Source organism: Lipophrys pholis (genome assembly GCF_963383615.2).
Source record: "Lipophrys pholis genome assembly, chromosome: 2".
Lineage (NCBI taxonomy): Eukaryota > Metazoa > Chordata > Actinopteri > Blenniiformes > Blenniidae > Lipophrys > Lipophrys pholis.
In genome coordinates, this window is record NC_137636.1 from 36398894 (window position 1) to 36418442 (window position 19549).

The 19549-nt window shown below is 40.6% G+C and overlaps 1 protein-coding gene across 2 annotated transcripts in view; it reads right to left on the reverse strand.

Annotated features, from left to right (window-relative positions):
- prmt3 (protein arginine methyltransferase 3) overlaps positions 1 to 19549 on the reverse strand; it is a 77033-nt gene that overhangs the window by 42963 nt on the left and 14521 nt on the right. The window contains exons 11-12 of one of the 2 annotated variants that reach the window (XM_080493413.1): positions 6841 to 6919; positions 3403 to 3432 (exon numbers count right to left, since the gene is read on the reverse strand). In XM_080493413.1, coding sequence (XP_080349539.1) covers positions 3403 to 3432; positions 6841 to 6919 — 109 coding nt within the window. The remainder of the gene's footprint in view (positions 1 to 3402; positions 3433 to 6840; positions 6920 to 19549) is intronic. The other variant, XM_080493414.1, reaches the window with a different exon arrangement.

Below are 19549 nucleotides of genomic sequence, written 5' to 3' on the forward strand. Positions count from 1 at the left end.
CCAGTATGTCCACATTCAAATGGGAAACTACATATTTGAGAAAAATGGATTCGTATACCGAGGCAGCCATGCAACAAAGATGAAAGCTTATAACTGTCTTGCAATATAGGATGAAAATAACGCAGCTGAAATCAAATATCAAATGAATCAAAATGAAATAAAAAGACACAGAAGGCAAGTCAGCTTTTTTTCCCCCCAGCACTTTAGTGTTTACCATGCGACACAAAAACTGGTGGCAATCACTGAAATTGTCTGCATTCCTGTCCGCAAATGAAATAACTGCTATGCTGGAAAACGAAATATAAACAATTTTTTTTTTTACACCTCTCCAGAGGCTGTGTTCACCAAGAGCTCATTTGTGCACAGGAGAGATGACCATCCCGTGAGACTTAAATCGCTCAGACTTCGCTATACGTTTCAACTTTAATGAGTCAACTTTCTCGACTTTGCAAATTAGATTACAAAAGAGTTGGGGGGGGGGGGGGGGGGGGGGGGGGGGGGGGGCTGCTCCTCATTTTCTTCTTCAAGCAGAGACAAAGACAAAAGCTTTCCTTTTGTTCATTATCCACTTTACTACTTGGGGTAGACGTACTAATGAAACCTCGAAAGCATCAACTATCAAGTTACCCTGTTTGCACTTGCTTGAGCTCTTTCTCATTTAGCAGCAACACTAATGGCGACGCTGTCTGCTCAGGATGAACAATTGTGCTTCTGACTTTTTTTCTATGCGAATAAACCTGCAGTAAAGTGGTTGTGTGTGTGTGTGTGTGGGGTTCTTCATTTTTAACACTTTAAAGGAAGTAATTAATGTTTCAGAAGTCAGCTTGTTAGCAGACGTTTGCTGGTTTGAATCTTGTCACCGAGCAAGGCTTGACTGCTCAAGATGCATCAGGACTTGTGCCAAATAAACTTGTGGATAAAATAGGTCACATGCAGCTGACATGCTTTATCTCACTAAAGCAGCTTCTTTCCTTGACTGGCCGTTATCGGCTGGATTTGCAGACTTTCCGCCTTCCTCCGAGTCTATAGAGGAGTTTTCCTACTTGTTTTGGCTACTCTTTCATTCCAAACATCTAAATGAAGAGTCACCCTTTGAGGAGGAGGTTTTTATGGAAAAAGCACTTGCAGAGGGATTTTCCAGGTTTCAAATAAAGATGCACAATTTATTTAAACAAACAAAATAGTATCTGTGGTTGACTTGCTTAAAAAACACATCTTCTAATAATAAATGCTAGGTTCTACAGGCCATTGTGCCTGTTTCTTATCATGACGCAAGTTTGCACTAATTTGACAAATAAAATTTATAGTCACAATTGGCTCCAACAAACTAATTTATCCATCTATTATCTATACCCACTTTTTCCAGACTTTGGTTATGGGGAGCAGACAGGCCCTAAGCTGACATTGATTGAAAGCCACAGTACAATATGAGCAGTTCACTCGTCGCTCAAAGAATCAGCCCAACCTAAGAAGTACACAGTAAGTACATGTGGAAAGTCCATGCATGCACAGGGAGAACAAGCATAAGTTGAGTTGTTTTCACGATCTCTTGATGATGATTTAACTCGAAAACCACTTGTTTAATCGACACGAGGAGCCGAGTCGCCCAAACTGGTCTGCAGCTGCACGAACAGCGGATGAGAAAAACTGTTGACACGGCTCAATCACATCGTAAAAATAATGCGCCCGCAACGGTTTTCATTTAAGGAGTGATTAGATCGTGTTTCAAATTCCACAAAAAATGGCATCATACCGACAAGACGCTGAGGCGGGAGAGGTTCTGCTCTCGCGCCACAGGGACTCTGGAAGAGACTGTCTTCACCTCGCTAAGGTTCTGTTAACTCGGTGAAAGAGGTCATCAAAAGGGTGACATTACAATTTGTACTCCATCAGGGGTTATGGGGTTTAAACCCGGATCATCGCTTCTCTCAGCCACAGTAATGCTCATAAGTGTATATCATGTGTATATAAAGGCCACTTGTCGATTTGTCATTATCTTTGTTTATCATATTATATTGTTTGCATGTGTGAATGTGAACATGTCTAAATGTTATACAAAATTAAATATTTTTTATCTTTCCTGTTTTTAATTCATGCTGCCATACCCCCCCCCCCAAAACAAATTCCTTCGATGCTGAAAATACCTGCTTAGAAAAATCTTTCTAAATCTCTTAATATGAAATTTATCAAATACCAATGTGACACAGACTTCCACCCATTACAAAATTGGGTTCAAAGTTCAGTTTCACTCTGAAAATGGTATAAGAGTCAGTCAGCTGGTATGAATGAGAAACCTTCTTGCTGTTTGGTGACAGTGCTAACCACTCCACCATAGTGACACACGCTGTGATTATCATGCAGCTCATATTACACAACCCCCATTTTCTGAATGAATATCCATACATTACCATGAGCATTGAACATGAGCCCTAATGTCATCGTGTTTTCCCATTTGAATAAGTTCTTTGGTATTTGGTTAATATGCTTGGTGATTAACTCAGAGCTCAGATGATTGAAGCCATTAGTATTCCTACTGTGAAGTTACATTAGGCAGCAATCAAGCCAGGGACCTAAAGGAGAGTTGAGAAGACACTCCTGAGGGTGTAGCAAACTTAAGATATTAGCATAAAACCACAGGAATATGCAAATGCTAAATTTGATATTCCTAGTTTCAGTAGGAACTTAGGCCCCGTTTACACGACAACCAATACGAGTGTATCCGCAAAACTTTCTTCACTGTTGGGGGGTCCGTTTACACGACACCAGTGTTCTGATCCACAGTATCCTCAAAGTTTTTAATCCGGCTCCCGAGGTGGAAAGATTCTTTCACAGTCGCTATTCCCTCCTGCAGAGACTGATGGAGGCTACAGAGCCTGTTACTGCGCATGCACATTTCACCCTATCCCTTCTGCTCATCCACTTGTAAACAAACATGGCGGCCGCGTAGTGGTACGACCCGTAGTGGTACGACTTGCGGTCCGTATTCTAGTTTTATCTTCCAGATCAGTAGTTTTATAGTTGAGACTCTCCCTGATAGCATCCGATGCGTCATCAGTCCATACGGATGTCAGGTTCTCTCCATTTTCTTCACGTTTATAGTGTGTTGTTGTCTGCACACACGTCTGTGTAGTTTCATTCAAAAATCAAGCAACAGCGCCCTCCGGTGGCCCGGCATGCGAACAACATCGTTGTCTCTTTGTCCGCTGCTGCGGCGTAAACACACTAATTTATTTTAACGGATTACGTGTTGTCAGGTAAACGGGGCCTGAACCTCAAAGAGCATTGGGACAACTTGAAATTAGAAAATATTTGAGTGAGCAAGTAAAAAAAAAAAAAAAAAAAAAAGTCACAATGATCACTTTTATGTGGCTGAAATATTAGTGTAATTTAGTTGACACTTACTCACAGGAAGAGTTCCTCCCAAAATCCATCCTAAAAAGAGAATAGGTAGTTTGATGACTGTTTAAGCTTTGGTCCATTAAATTAGTTGTAAACGTCTTCTGTCTGTGAGGACTCTCAGTCATCCACGTAACTCTATCCAAGATGACGAAGTTTCGAGGATGAGAGGTGAATCTAGGCTTACATACAGTAAGCCTAGTTTATTAAAAAAAAAAAGAAAGAAAAAAGAAATGGATCTTTGAATGATGAATGACACCAATCACATTTTGTTTAGCATGTTTCTAGCAAAAAAATATGAACTGGCATGCAATAAAATCTACAAGTTATCCAAAAAGTCAGAACTCAATGCCAAATATAGTGAAACTAAAACCCGTCCCAGGGTGTTATGGTTTTGTTTATGCATCGTGTTCAAAACTGGGCACATTTAGTTTTTTTCCTCCTGCCATATGTGTTTGTCACATGACCTTCGACACATCGGACCATAAAAGGTGTTAAATGGATGGTGACTGCAGAATGATGAGCAACTCTCGGCTTCTCATTATGAACCGAAGTCTGCTCGTGACACTGTGTGTGTCACTACACATAAAGACTGTACACACACACACACACACACACACACACACACACACACACACACACACACACACACACACACACACACACACACACACACACACACACACACACACACACACACACACACACACACACACACACACACACACACACACACACACACACACACACACACACACACACACACACACACACACACACACACACACACACACACACACACACACGCGCGCACAAACAGCTGACTTGTCATTTTATTTCACTCCGGCTACTGAACCGTGCCGAGGGCCAGGTGAGAGGAGAGGTGCTGATTGGGCAGAATTAGCATGGGGCTGTCTGTGATAGTCTGAGGGAGAAATGGAGGCCGAGTGAGAAATAGGGTTTGGCTGTGTGTGTGTGTGTGTGTGTGTGTGTGTGTGTGTGTGTGTGTGTGTGTGTGGGGGGGGGGGGGGGGGGGGGGGTGTTACATGGGCCTCCCCAGATTCATGGCTTTGACATCTGCGTCCTTCTCGACTCGCTGCTCACAGCCTGTTTGTCATGCCCCCCCTCCCCACCCCCGTTTTCTTGCTCTCTCCATCTCCCCCATTGGTCAGCTGTGAAGATGGGGAAGAAGGAGCGCGCGGGGGGGGGGGGGCACGGGACAAAAGAGATCACTTTTCCCTGGACATTACACCGTGCCAGGCTTGCAGGGACACGTTTAAGGATGAAGAGGAGGTTAATGTAGTGGGGAGAACGAGGGAGCCGCTGTAACTCTCTTCTGATGTAGCTTAAACACACATGCAGCAAAAGTGCTGCGGGGACCAGACTAGTAATAACTCACCACAGCCGTGTGCACATGCATTCAAAATTGGAAGATAAACAGAAGCAGCAAAATTATTTGTGTCAAATTTTAATTAGAAAGTTAGTTTTATTTTTAATCAGCGCAGCAAAAGTTTGCTGTCTGGCTGTAGATTAATTATCAACAAGAGATGCAGGTTGTGAAAAATGCTGCTTTAAGCATTTTGTCCTGCTGACAAAAACACTGACGACCTTCTGCCTGTAGTGGTGACATCGATAAGTGACTCCTGTGTCGTGTGGGAAAACATAGTGAATGATAACCTTTACATTTAAACTTCAAAGTTTTCTTTGATGTGATGCAGAGTAAAAGTAATGAAAATTTATATTTCTTGAGAACCAAATAGTTACTGCTGAAAATTACTACAATATCAACATAAAGTTCATTTTAATGAAACTTTCAGGTGTGAAATACAGTGAAATGTCTTTTATAGCTGTTCTATTATGAGTATTTTGACAAACTTACCTACGGGCCTGATGTTTGACACCTCTGGTTTAGTGTATGTCACCAAAGCATGCTCAGTTAGCAGTTTATCTTATTACTGAAATGATTATTCTAATTACTTAAATTTACAGTTTTCAATCAAACTACAGGTTCAAATTTAGAAAATCAATGATGCAATGACATGTAACTAGAAATAAAATAAATGTAATGAGCAAAGTTGGGGAGCTTCCATCCCTACTTTTATCTTTGCCCTGAAAGAACAAGATTAGACACATTTTTCATGGTGTCTGCTGCTCATTCCACAAATGCACTCTACTTAAAAATGCGACATAGTTTCAAAGGGAAGCAAAGAACCTTTCCAAAAGGAAATATGAAACTGAATTTCTTTTTAAATGTATTGCGCTACAAGGACAATCATCATAAAAGAATAATGGTGTTTACATTTGGTAGTTTCAATAGCTTTTATGTGACATTTTGCTGCTACGGTGGTCAGCAGATTCAGTGGGAGGTTCGTGGGACTGGAGAGTTTAAAGACTCATGACGAGCCATACGGTGTACTCTGACCTCTAACGCTTTGCTTCAGTCACGTCAAACCTACGCTTGTCTGAGATCCCTGGCTCACTGATCCATCTCTTTAGGCGCCGTCACTCAGGCTCCTCCTCCACGTGGGCGTATGTGTCTGAGTGCGAGCCTGACCTCTCTCTCGTGTCCCAGCGAGCCACTAAAGCCAGTGTGCTGGAACCGTTCCTGAGCAGGGCCACATTTGGCAATAGTCATTAAATCGAGTCTGTGGCAGGGAAAGGATGACCCAAGGGGAAAGATTCCTCCAAGAGTGTCCAACCGTAGCATTTGTACACTACAGGGTTTCATTATTTTGTCTTAAATGTGTATTTCAAATTAGTTTTTTTAAATACACCCCACACTGCCATGTTTAAGCAAAGGTGCAAATAAGACAACAGGACTCCACTGCTTCGTGCATCTTTCCTTCCCAGAAGCCAACCATATTGGAGACATGGAGCTTGTACCAGCTGTGAATCTGATTAAAGTAAAAAAATAAATACTTTTCAGATGTTTTTAGACTGATGTACCATGTGACAAACTCAATGGGAAATACAGAAAAAAAACATTTTCAATCAGTTCTGGATATGTTGTGATGTCCACAGAGAACTGGTGTGAACAGATGGATGATACCATATCTCAACCTGGCTTCAGAAGCAAAGTGGACACTTCAGAGGAAAAAAAGTGCTTACAGAGAAAGAAAATGTTTTTTTTTTGTAATGAATATATTCATAGAATTGTAAAAATAATTGCAGTTAATGGTGCATCAACCAAGCAATGACCCTTTTCTTTTGTCACTGCTCAAATCCAGAAAGAACTAAATTAGAAAGTGAATTTCCGATAAATGTATTGAAAGTCTGTTGATGCCGACAGTATTCAGCATGCATGCTAATTAATGTTTACAATATCTACAAAAAAACTACTAGAAGACACTGAAATAAAGCTTTTCAGGGAAACACTAGACATTTAGGCCCAGATTTAAATGTTACCACTTCAGTTTTATAATGCAGACTCAAATAGAAGCTTACCTGAACCGTCATCAGCCAAGTAGAGATCTCTAGCATGCAGGACTGAGTCCAACATGGATTCAAACAGCAAGAAGTATCCCTGGAAAGGAAAAAAACACACCGATATTACATTACAAATTACAAACCTGCTTTTTTTAAAAAAAAAAAAATCATTTTACCTGTTCCAGGAAATAAATGCTTCGCCAAAAAAAAAAAAGGCTACAGCTTTTTAAGACGGTTGGGATTTTTAATTCAACATCACCACAGTGGGAATCTGTATTGATGTGGTCTTGACGCTCAGCAGCCAGAGGTTTGGCCCTGGGCTGACCTCGTGTTCTGCCTCAGTAGATGGTACATTAACCGTGGTATTATTCCATTAATGCGAAATTGAGTTTTGTCCACATCGTGTTGGCTTCGGCCTGAGTGGCAGATACTGCTGACAAATGGCTTTTTCTACCTGCCACCAGCATGTCCGGAGACACGGCCAATCGGACTGGGCCCGTGATGCGACGCTGGCGCTCTCAATGTGTTACTTGTGATTACAACATTTGGGCTGTTTCAAACATATGGGAGGGCACGTTTCCATCTGGGATGAGAAGGCGGAGCAAAATCAAAACATGCACTTCCGACTGTAACCGACGACCCACATCAGCCCCGACAGAGAAGAGACGGCATGAGCGACTCCTTCAGCAATGAAAACGCCCACCCATTGTTTTCAGATTTGTGTTTGAGGATCAAAACACAGCAAGGAAAAGACCACTAAAGGGCGGGGTTCATATATTTTGTTTTAATATAGATGTTTGGTTCATTCTCCATCACAAAGACGAAGTTGTTTACAATTTCTTGCCTGATCTCTGGCATTTCTTGATTGATTTTTTTTGGAAGAGATGGTAAAATACAAAGAAAAACTAATCTTTACATGAGAATAGCATGACACTACACGTGTCACTGTGATATACTGATCAAACCAAGATGTTTAAACTATAGTATGAAAATGGCTTTGGGAATCTGTTGTGAAATATCATCAGAATGACGAGTGGAACAAAAATGGAAAACAAAATGTCGAGTTATATTGAAGAATCCAGTATCACCTTAAGAGGAGGGAAAGCAGGACAAGGAGAGGTGAGGGCCTGCACAGAAGATAACAACTAAATGAAGGAGTGTGTGTGTGTGTGTGTGTGTGTGTGTGTGTGTGTGTGTGTGTGTGTGTGTGTGTGTGTGTGTGTGTGTGTGTGTGTGTATGATTAAAGACAAAGGGATGAGAGGGAAGAGTGAGACTGGGTGATATTGAGGGAACACAGAGGCCAGCAGAATAGTAACTCACTCAGATAAGAACCGTATTATTCAAATAAAGACAAGCCGATATTGAGGAGAGGAGAGGAGAGGAGAGGAGAGGAGAGCAATACAAACAGTAGCAACTAATTTGATTTATAACTCGTCACCATCTCTGTCATGGACTGGAGCGGATAATGACGACTCCGATGAGGCTGATATAACCCCCCCCCCCCCCCCCCCCCCCAAAAGGTGATTAAAGGGGAAACCGTTTCTCCTGGACCGGTCTCAAACCAAAGTCAGGCCCGCGGATCATCTGCTGCTGACTGTTGTGGTCCAGTCAATGTCCTTATCAGCAGAGCAGGTCGTTTTTAAAACCCTCACACAGAGTACACCAGCCTCGTAATTTAGAGCCCAATTTCACGGGACACTGCTTCACTTGAAGGAAAAAGGATATAAGAGAGAGCGAGAGAGAGAGAGAGAGAGAGAGATGGAGAGAGAGAGATGGAAAGAGATGGAGAAGCCTGAAAGCGGAGTCACACCTTTATCATCAACAACGCTCCAGGATTACTGTCTTCTGCTGCCTCGCATGTCACCGGCATGCAACCCATCCTAAACATGTATACATCTGCAATGTTAACCACCGAACACCACAAAACACAGATCAACGTCTGTGCCTACCATCTGGAGAGCGCTGAGGAACGACTGACATTTGTTCAATCGGTCACAGAAGTAGACTGACACAACTAAACTATTGACGGATTAAACAATTAGATTTAGAGTCCAATCCAGTAACATTTTTAACACAGTTTGTTTTGTGGCTTTTAAACTGCACAATCATCAATCCTTATTCCATCATCCTACCCTCAGTAAATTACCATCAATCCATCATCTGTACTGTTTTAACAAACTTTTGGTTACAAAGAGCCATGAACCATCACCAGACCTTCACAGCAAAAAGGAACAAATGAGGAAAAATTCACTAACTGTCAAAGTCAACAAAGATTAGTAAATATTTTAAGAGGGCAGCAAAGGGACTGAAGGACTAAGGCCCCAGTTACACGACAACATTTTATGTGACAACACCTAATCCATTAAAAGAAAGTGGTGCATTTCCACTGCAGCAGCAGACACACAACGATGTAGTTAGTCTGCCGGGCCACGGGAAGGCACTGTTCATTGTTTTAGTAACGAAACCACACAGACGTGTGCAGAGAACATTAAGGTATAACTGTGAAAAACATTAAAAAAAAACTGACATTCATATGGACTGATGCCAAGTCAGTTGCAAGTCTCAACTATTAAACTAGTGATATTGACTAGAAAATGGGCCATGTTTGTTTGTTTCGTAGCATATGAGCAGAAGGAACTATTTACCACACAAGCGGTTGCCCATGTACAGTAACAGCGCTCCGTCACCTCCGGCAGTCTTTGTGGGGGGGAATCGTGAACGTGAAAGAAAAGTTCCACCTTGGGAGCCGGTATGGAAACTTCACAGATGTAGTGGATGTGCACACCGGCTGTTATTACATTAGTGATCGTAACAGATGTGTGAGTAGGATGGATAGAAAATGTTATTTTAACCTCATTTTCCCACAACTTTTAAAAATATAAGACCATTTACATAATGAACACTTGCAAAATGTATATCGTCAAGCTTAAAAGTACTACTTTCATAGTTTTCATATATTGTATACAAGTTGCCCTGCCTCATTCTCTCTCCTGATGCGTCAGCCGTCACTGAAATTGATTAGTCAGCTTATCAGAGCATAGTGATTGACCAACGTGGTTTAAGTAAATGTCCCAGTTGTTGATATTGATAGGTTAAAAGAAAAAAAAAAAAAGCTTCAAGAAAAGAAAAAAACAAAACTTAATCGGATTCACTTTCCCTTGATTTAATTCGTCTTATCTTAATTCCCTTGTTTGAGGCGAAAAGAAGATTAAATCTAAACACAAAGCTCTTTTACCAACTTTTCTCTTTTTTGATAACGTTTCCACAGATCGATCCATCTGTCTGCAGGGCCCGACACCACCGACAGCCAGAGGTGGTCGTGTGAGGAAACGGTTCCGACAGGCGGCTGGTCTGTTCGGCGGTATCGTCACTGTGCATTTCCATAAAAGAGACTAATGAAAACCTAATGAGAACGGGCTGGAGCAGCTTATACACATTAACAAAATTAGCATATAAAACACATTCCCTTGAGTGGCCAAACACCCACATACACATCTACATATGCACCAACACACACACACACACACACACACACACACACACACACACACACACACACACACACACACACACACACACACACACACACACACACACACACACACACACACACACACACACACACACACACACACACACACACACACACACACACACACACACACACACACACACACACACACACACACACACACACACACAGATATACTCTTCAGTCTGTGTCACATTTGTTAGGAATTTCAGTATTTTCACTAAATTACATTCGTCCCTCTAAAGATTCTTAAAAAAAAAAAAGTGCCTACATCCTATTAAAGTGATTTATTTTCTTTAGTTGCTGGAGGCAAACAAGAGAAAAAAAAAACTTCACTATAATGTAGTTTTTTGTGCATATGAACCCATGGGAAGCTGAATGGTTGTCAATTATAGGTACCAAGAGGCATTTCGGTACAAAACCTGCATCAGCAGTTTACACTTTCCTCCGCCCTCCAGTACCTCCCCTCTCCTTTCACATTCAGCACGTCTTCCTCAATTACTGCAGATCATCATCACTTCCAGTCCCAGGAGGGGCCCAGGCAAAATAAAGGAGATGGCATACATGCATGAGTGTGTGTGCGCTTCTGGATGAATGGGGATATCTGCACGCTTCACTGGGTGCTGGAGGCTGCAGTCCTACGTCAGCATGCCTCCCCTGCTCCATTGTACAATCGGACAACACTGAATTAACATGAACATATTACACACTTCCCTGTAATAGATATTAGCATGGTAGAGCTTGACATACATCACGGCGGCTGTGGTATCAATATAATTTCCACTTAAAAACAGGCAAATTTATAGATGGGAGGCAACGATTGTGAGACAGAAATCTGCAGTGCAGCTGCAAGGTTAAAGGCTGTGGCTCCTCCAATCAACTATAAAGTTTCATTTGCGTGCATTTATTTCCTCATGGAAAACTGTCGTAGTTTACGAAATAGTTCTGTGATTATGGGATGAAATGCACGACTTAAAGAATATACATATTACCACATATGCAGCAGTAAATTTCCTGACCTTTTTTTTTAATAAATAGGCATTTATTTTACAACTTCATTCGTTTCCAAGGTTAAAGTCAAGCCTGCAACAAAGTTATGGATTATAGTTACAAAGTTATAATTTTTATATGCATAGATCCACACATACTCTGTAAAAATGCTAATGATCGTGCATTTGGTGAGGTATTTTATTCAAGCCCATCATTTTTAAAGGGAACAAAGAGGCTATTTCTCTCTGCAAAAGCAAAGTCGACTGAGCGACACAGTATGATGAGTTTGAGTTTATGTGGATGTCTGTTTCTGTGAAACATCAGGTCCTCCTCGCAACAGTGTGCAACCCAGAGAGCAGTTAGCTCTTTCTATCGGTTGTTGTGACCAGATGAGAGTGATGCATCACTGCATTTTGGATACATACAGTGCAATAATGTACTGTATTGTGGGTTTTTATGGATCAAGCCGCTTGCATAGAGTTGCTGCCTATATGGGCTTATGCCTCACTAGGTGCAAAGGGAGGAAAAAAAATCTCATAAAAACAATGGATATTTCACTTTCATATAAAAGGGATCTCTTACCGACTTTGCCACACTATGATGTGAGAAAATATCTTATACATCCAAGCATAGAAGAATATATAATAGATTGATATTTGAACATCGGTTAGGTGCGAATTCTGTATTGCAATAAAATGTAGAGGTTTATAAGTTTAACCTCAATTTTCTCTTCATGTCTCTGATGAAAGAATTAAAGGTGCAAGTGTAGAATGGGATGAAAAAATGCAAGCACAACTTTACATAATCACGATCAAAATCGACTTTGGTTTGGGAACAATGGATTTTGGAGCTATTAATGATGAAATAGTGACTGACCTCAGAGATACATGACAAATGGCCGAATTGGAATGTATAATTAGGAGTGACTGTGCTTCTTTTAAATTTGCTTTCACCTGCAAGTTGCTTGAAAAATGTTCACCTTGAAAAAAGAGTAAACATTTCATAGTTAAGTCATGATGTAAGTTTTCAATCTGCACAGGGTCAGTATTTTTATGCTGAACTGTATTTGACCGGTTGAGAATACAATTTGTACATTCTTTCAGCATGGCAGTGCTATTTGGGACACACAGTGGTTAACAACCTTGCCACACTTTCAGATTTCCCCCCATTGAAGGCCAGATTTGGGGGATCTTTCATTGTGATGCTTGCATGGTGGTTTTGCTTCCACAATCTGATAAGTTGAGGGTCATTGTTGATCCTAAAAATGTTGTTCTCTCTGTAACCTTGTGATCGACTGGTGAACTTTCCAACGTATAATTTGTCTTGGTACCTAGTAGGCTGGGAGAGGCTCCAGTAATTGGGACCCTGAATCCAACACGGCACCAGAACCTGCTAAACATCCAGGAACAGGACGTGCTTGATGCATCGGCTCGGACAAAACAACATCGTGGAGTATTTGAAGGTCTTTTGGGAAGTACGTGCAGCTAATAAATCCTCATTACAGCTTGGACACACCTGTGGCTCTGTGTGTGTGTGTGTGTGTGTGTGTGTGTGTGTGTGTGTGTGTGTGTGTGTGTGTGTGTGTGTGTGTGTGTGTGTGTGTGTGTGTGTGTGTGTGTGTGTCAGTCAGACAGACAGAAGGACAGAATGACTGATGACTACCACCGCTTTCTTGGACATGTGAAGCTCCCGGCGCTGATAATGAGGCTAAAGAAGAAGGGCTGACATCAATTTGACATCACACCTCCACCACACACACACACACTTGGACTTTTGCGTGCATCGCGTGAATATAAAAAGGTGAAAGTCAGACTGGTTTGTAGTCAAACTAAGATGGCTCTGGTGAAGGTAAAGTATTAGCCAAGAGGCGTTTACGGGGTTATTTCACACTTTTCTTGTTCAGGGTTCTTTTCATACTTTAAATGAAACTGGACAAATACTCACTGTTGCTCAAGAACAACTTGACATTCTGGGAGAGGTTCTCCAAGGTGAGTTACCACTTGCCTCCATAGATCACTCTTCAGGGGCACCAACTTTCCCTTCCCTACACAAACTGTTATGAAAAAGACAACCAACTGTATTTTTACAGTTACCTACAGCAGTTTCACCACGATGATTGTTTTCTGCATGGATAGTTTCTGTTGGAAGCTGTAGTAAAGGGAATTGCATGCTTTAATTCAAATACTCAAGATGGGATTCAGTGTACGTTTCCTTAGTTTAATTACTCGTGGGGGGGACAAACAGGGAAAGACTGATGCTGCACTACAGTCGTCTCACTACTCGTAGCTTGGAATGGCGTCAATTCCTCGAGAAACATGGGGAGAGTAGTTAAACCGATCGCTACGCTGAAAGCCGGAGAACATTCTGTGCCCCTGGAGGAAGGCTGTTCTCGTATGAAATATGGTGCAATGTCATTTTTTACACTCAGAAGGAGCGAGGGCAGTAACACTGGTTCTTCATATCCTTTGGCAAGGTGATTCTCATGCTAAAAGAAAGAAAAAAAAACATTACTGAAACACTGTTTATACTACACGTGTAAAACACAGGAGAAATGTAGTTTTTGAGTATCTACAGATGATGTAAACATCCATCCATCCATTTTCTCCCACTAATCCTTTTCCGGGTGGCAGTCTGTCACCCAGATCACATTGCACCGATATGATGTGAAAACACTTTACTGCTTTGTTATACCATAATTTGTGAACACCTTCATATTTGCCAGGCAAGAATCACCACTTTAAGATAAGTTGTTGGTATTTTACTGGGCATTCCAGTGATCAAATAGGAACATTTTCGTTTTCCAACACTTTACTGGATTTACTTAATGACAGACAAGAATACAAAAAGCAAGTGGGGGAAACGGCGATGACAAAGAAACAACTTTTACGCTTCTACGATAAGTAAATATCCAACAGACGTGGCAGCTAAGATGTCAACAAACCCGGACTGTAATGACAAATTTCCTTCAGAAAGGTATTGACGACGTATTAGAGAAGTACATCAACAACTAAGAATGGGTCCTAAATATTTAATTTGTCCTGTGTGGATTCTGGTAGAGGAATTTTAAGATAAATAGAATTTTCTCAACCACGTCACTGTTTAGTAACGTGAAAGCAAGGAATCTGGGCATAAGGCCAGATTACTCAGTCTTCTCACTGTGAGGTAAGTGTGCTGCGCACTATGTCTGAGGAACTCAACCTGGGGTCCAAAATCACAGGCAATCTGAGGATTCATCTGCTCTAAGTTTGTCAAAATCATAAAAACCATTGCAGAATCTATAATAGATCTGGGAAAGAGCCTATTGCCTATATTTTGCAGAAGTCCTATTATCGTATGTTGGGTAATGTGATGGACACATTGACGAGGCAATATATGGCTTACACAAAATGGTGTGAGAGTTTGGTAGCATCTACGACGACAATAACGTCAGACTCTGCTCATGATCACAAATCGGAGAGATATTTGTCGCTGATGTGAATTTTAATGTGAATTCTAAAGTTCCAACAGTTAATGGGATGTTAGTTTTACGTAGCAAACATTAGATAGATAACTCTTCTGATAGCCACATGTGTATGTTCATGTCATTAAACAAAGTGGAGCTACTAGGCCCCCATCATCAGTGATGGATCTTAGTGTGACGATCTTTATTCAGCCTTCGGGGAGCTCGGCTTCCCTCCTCCCCATCAGCTCCCCGGCCACCGATCTACTTTGGACTGTTTGTTTTTTTTGGCGTGCAGAGGAAAACCGATCAATGCTGTGAGTTATGAAATGACAGAGGTGCTGCTGAAGGCAGTCTCTCAAACACTGCCACAGTGGACAGACACTCATTTGCCCCCCCCCTGCACCACCACCCCCACCACCACTACCACAGATACACCGCATTCATCACCCATCTCTGTCTATTAGCCCTGTAACCACGCTCTGCCCGCTCGCTCCAACAACCCCAATAACTGGACTTCAGTGACACAATCCTGTTTCTTTTCAGCCTTAATTGTCAGTTAATTAACTCAACATCCTGCGATAATACATACAAGGTTAACTTGTGATTTGATGTCATGGTAAAAGAAATGCTTTACTCTTCATTAAAAGCTTGGCTCATTTTATCACCATTTCCGCCATACATTATTTAATATTTCCTTTAGTTTGGACGTTTTCTGCACAAATCAGTGACGGACAAATTATAACAAGATCGCAAAAGAAGTTAATATTGATCTATAATTACAAAAACAAAAAAAAAGCTCTAAATTTGCTGCCATGTGGGAAAAAAGTCAGTTCAACTTCAAATGCACTTTGCTTATTTCCTGTATTTCTCGGAGCCAGATAAGACGATCAGTTATTTCAGACAGATCAATGGATATAAATTAACATAACGTTATTGATCCTTCAGGAAATTTAAATTACCAACCGCCTTAGGTAAAATAAATATATAAAAACACAATTCTAAGATTAAGTATACTACATGTCACACAAAAAAACGTGCTGTTGGTTAAACTTTTTCAAAGTTTATTTTTCCATCTGCATTTTCTCCTGCCAGTGTATTAAACTCTGCACTGAGCATAAAAAGACAATATGTTAGACATGCTTTGGTAATATCATGGGAAAGTCACTGAGGAGCTTCAGTTCCTAAATGGTTTTAAGAAAATATATGTACAATATTGAATATCGTTTTCACTCTTCGGTAAAGGAAGCACAAATAAACACCAATAGATATTTATATAAGGTAAAAACTAATGAAAAGCTGGAGAAAAAAAATGATAGAATTGTCACTATTTCTAGTTCAAAATTCTTTTAGCAAAGTACCTACTTCACATGAGCACCATGTAATGTTTTATTTATAGAAAGGTTGTGCAACTGTGGCCCGATAAAGCGTAAATCACAATATTTATAATTTTCTTTTGCTAAAACGTTTGATTTCCAGGCGTATTCACTCTTTGAAAAAAGCATGAATCACTTTTCTTTTTTTTCATATTTTCCATCCTTATCAGTAATAACAATCTCCTCATCCATGTCAAAATATGTTGGGTTTTTTTTAGGTTTATGAGAAGTTCTCCTTCGATACCAGTTAATCATCTCATCATATATAAAAGCACATCCGGTGTTTCCAGGTATCTACTGTAAATATTTGGGGGTCAGAAAACACTTCAAGTCGCCTGCTTTTGAGGACATGTTGGTCTTCACGCATCACAAATGAGACATTATTACAGACTACCTGATTCATTCATTCATGCTCACTTTCATATTCATTTTTTTCATCTTCTACTCAATATGGAGAACTTTCCAGGCATTTTAGATCCATGAATATATTTTAAATGGTCTCCTTTTCCGCAGTAAAGCTCAAACATCCAAACACCATGGATTTTTAAGTCCATGAAAGGGGGCAGACAAAAAAATACAACCTTGGTAGCAAATCTATTTTTAGTCACAGAACTCCCTTTTGTGCATCCCAGTCATTGCTTTGACCTAATTTGGCTTTTCTCACTTGAAATCCTCTAGTCTTTTTTTTCCTGGGTGGCTTTATAAAATTCCATTTTAGCTACTAAAAACCCAAATAATCGTATACCAAGTGGACGTAATGCAAATATAATCAAGCAAAGCGCAGTCTAAAGAATCTTTCACATGGCCAGCCAAGTTACTTCTGTGAACAATTTTTGTTTCCATGCAGGCAGATTGCAGGGCAGCTTTTTGATGTCCTGGCCACTCTGAGAAACGTCTGCCACCGCTGGCCTGATGAGAAGCGACTGGAGGATTCTTGGATTTATTAGCGCTTGGTGAGCCAGTGTCATCAGAGATTACGCCCCCTATCCTTCACCGCTCCTCAGGCACGTCAGCCGCCGAATTTCAATTTCCACCGCTGAAAGAAACGGAAGGCTCTGGCTGGCGACCCCTACTCGTGACCCTGGGGTTTCACGATGGATGGGGGAGGTGGAGGGGGGGCAGATACGGGCTGCTCATGAATTAGGGATGACTTCAGCGGTGCGTTCAACTTTGGCCGTCCCGGCTGTATCGCCACAGAGAATCTCCCTGATAAATGGCCATCAAGGCAAGAGAAGACTGCTCGCGCTGGATAGATATTCAGGAGGGTTGACTTTAGCTGCATGGAGGTATTTAGGATCCGATGGTTACCAAACCTGAGCAATTTTACCGACGGTGAGAATAGTTGCTGATGTATATTGAAGTCTGTAGAAAACATCATCCCTAACTTGCCAATGTACTACAATATAAAAAAATATTTTTTTAAAGCATGATTGAGCGAGTATTGAATCGCCTGTATCCTTAATGAATGTACATGACGACCTTCCCATCCAATGCACTCATTTTTGATAAGCAAAATGCACATAACAGGAAAAAAAAGCTTTTATTTCCAAGAAATGCCGCTCTATTTATGTGTTATCACAATATTAGTATACATTTTAACATGCAGTTTTTGTATATTTGTGTAATAGTTGCATTAATTAAAAAACACTTTTTTTAAATTGTATTTATAAGCACAGTTTAGTGTGTTGTATCTTTTATTCATTTATTAATTTCCTACTTCCTACTTATGTACTTGTATGTTCTTGTTTTATATGGACCTGTGTCTGCAATAAAGATTGATAATATTGGCTGCAGTCTTATTTTAAAGGTTTTTGTTTTTTTTGTAAATGCAACTTAATGTTATAACTTATTAACAATGATGGCTCAAATATGTTATTATACTATAGACAGGTTATTCCATCATTAGCGTTATTAATGTATCTATTATTAAAATGATGAATTACGACCTTATTGGCCATTATTATATCATTATTGGGTACAGCAAGTTTCTTTACTGTGATGAAAGAATAAAAAGTAAATTAGATACTTTGGTCACAATTGGCCTCATTTTATATCACATTTTTATGTTTAAGGCCAGATTATCAACATAACAGGAAAGAAATATTGTGTCAAGAAGTAGTGATACACTTGTGAAAATCACAGTTTTTGCAGTATAAATGCCATTAATGTCTCAGCCAGGTTCAGTGCAAACTTCTGAAATCAAGGAGAACAGCGAACTTGATCGTTGACCTTAAAGCAGAAGAGATTGCTACTGAAAGGATGCCTTGGAGAGCTGGATCAGAATTTTGACTTGAATGACAAAGTGTTTCCATGGAGCCGTGAGCTCACTCCTGAACCAGAGGCAGCACCAGAATAATCCTGGCTGATGAGAACGAGCGACTTCTAAATTGTCTGCAATGCTCTTTTGACACGAAAGTCAGAAAGTCATTTGATCAGTGTGGACAAAGAGAAGAGATTCTCCTAATTCAAGCTGCTTGAATATCATGTTTAATGTCCAGTCAGGGAGATTTGGGGTTATCTGCGTCTGTTGCCTCAATGTGATTCATCATGTCTAAAGTCAGTAAAACATCTAGTCATGCTTCTGCCTTTTAAAAAGCTCTTTGGGAAATGCTGATTTATTTCTCCAGAAAGACTTTTCAATTGGGTAACGTGCCAATGGTTTCACTCAAGGGCTTTTCCACCAAAAAGACCCAGGAGCTATTCCAGAGCCGGTGCCAGAGCCAGTTCTTAAAGGAGACATATCATGCTTTTAAATCCTTCCTTTTTACATATAAATCATACAGTTGTGGTCTATACAACGCGAAACTGCAATGCTTGGGTCTGAATTCCTCATTATTAGAGCTCCACAGGCCCCTTTTCAACCCCTTTTCTGATGTGCTTCTGAGAGCAACTCGTTTTGGGGCGGTCTCTTCATACCCCGCCTCCTCTCCAGGTTGCAGAGGTGACACTCGGTTCAACTCCACCCTGTTCGGCCATCTTTGTAGTTTGATAGAACAGATACAATTATCTAGCGGCGCAGAAACTTTATATTCACACATTATTTACAAAATGTCAACAACGGAAGATTTGTCCATCCAGCCATACATGTTGGAGCCAGAGTCGGACCCGGCGGAGCGAGATGAAAATGACGATGATGCACCTACAGAACAACGTCTTCATATGGATGTAACGCAATGGTGTGTTACTATATTTACACTAACTTCTCCATCCATGCCCACTACTACAATACTGCCTGTATTACAACGACTATTTAACACAGAAGTTACATTATAATCTAAAACGAGCACACAGCGCTAACATATGAAGACGGTGCAACTGCTAATGCTAACAAAACAATGACAGGGACGTCTTATCATCACACTTTTTAGCGTTATATACAGCTTACCGAA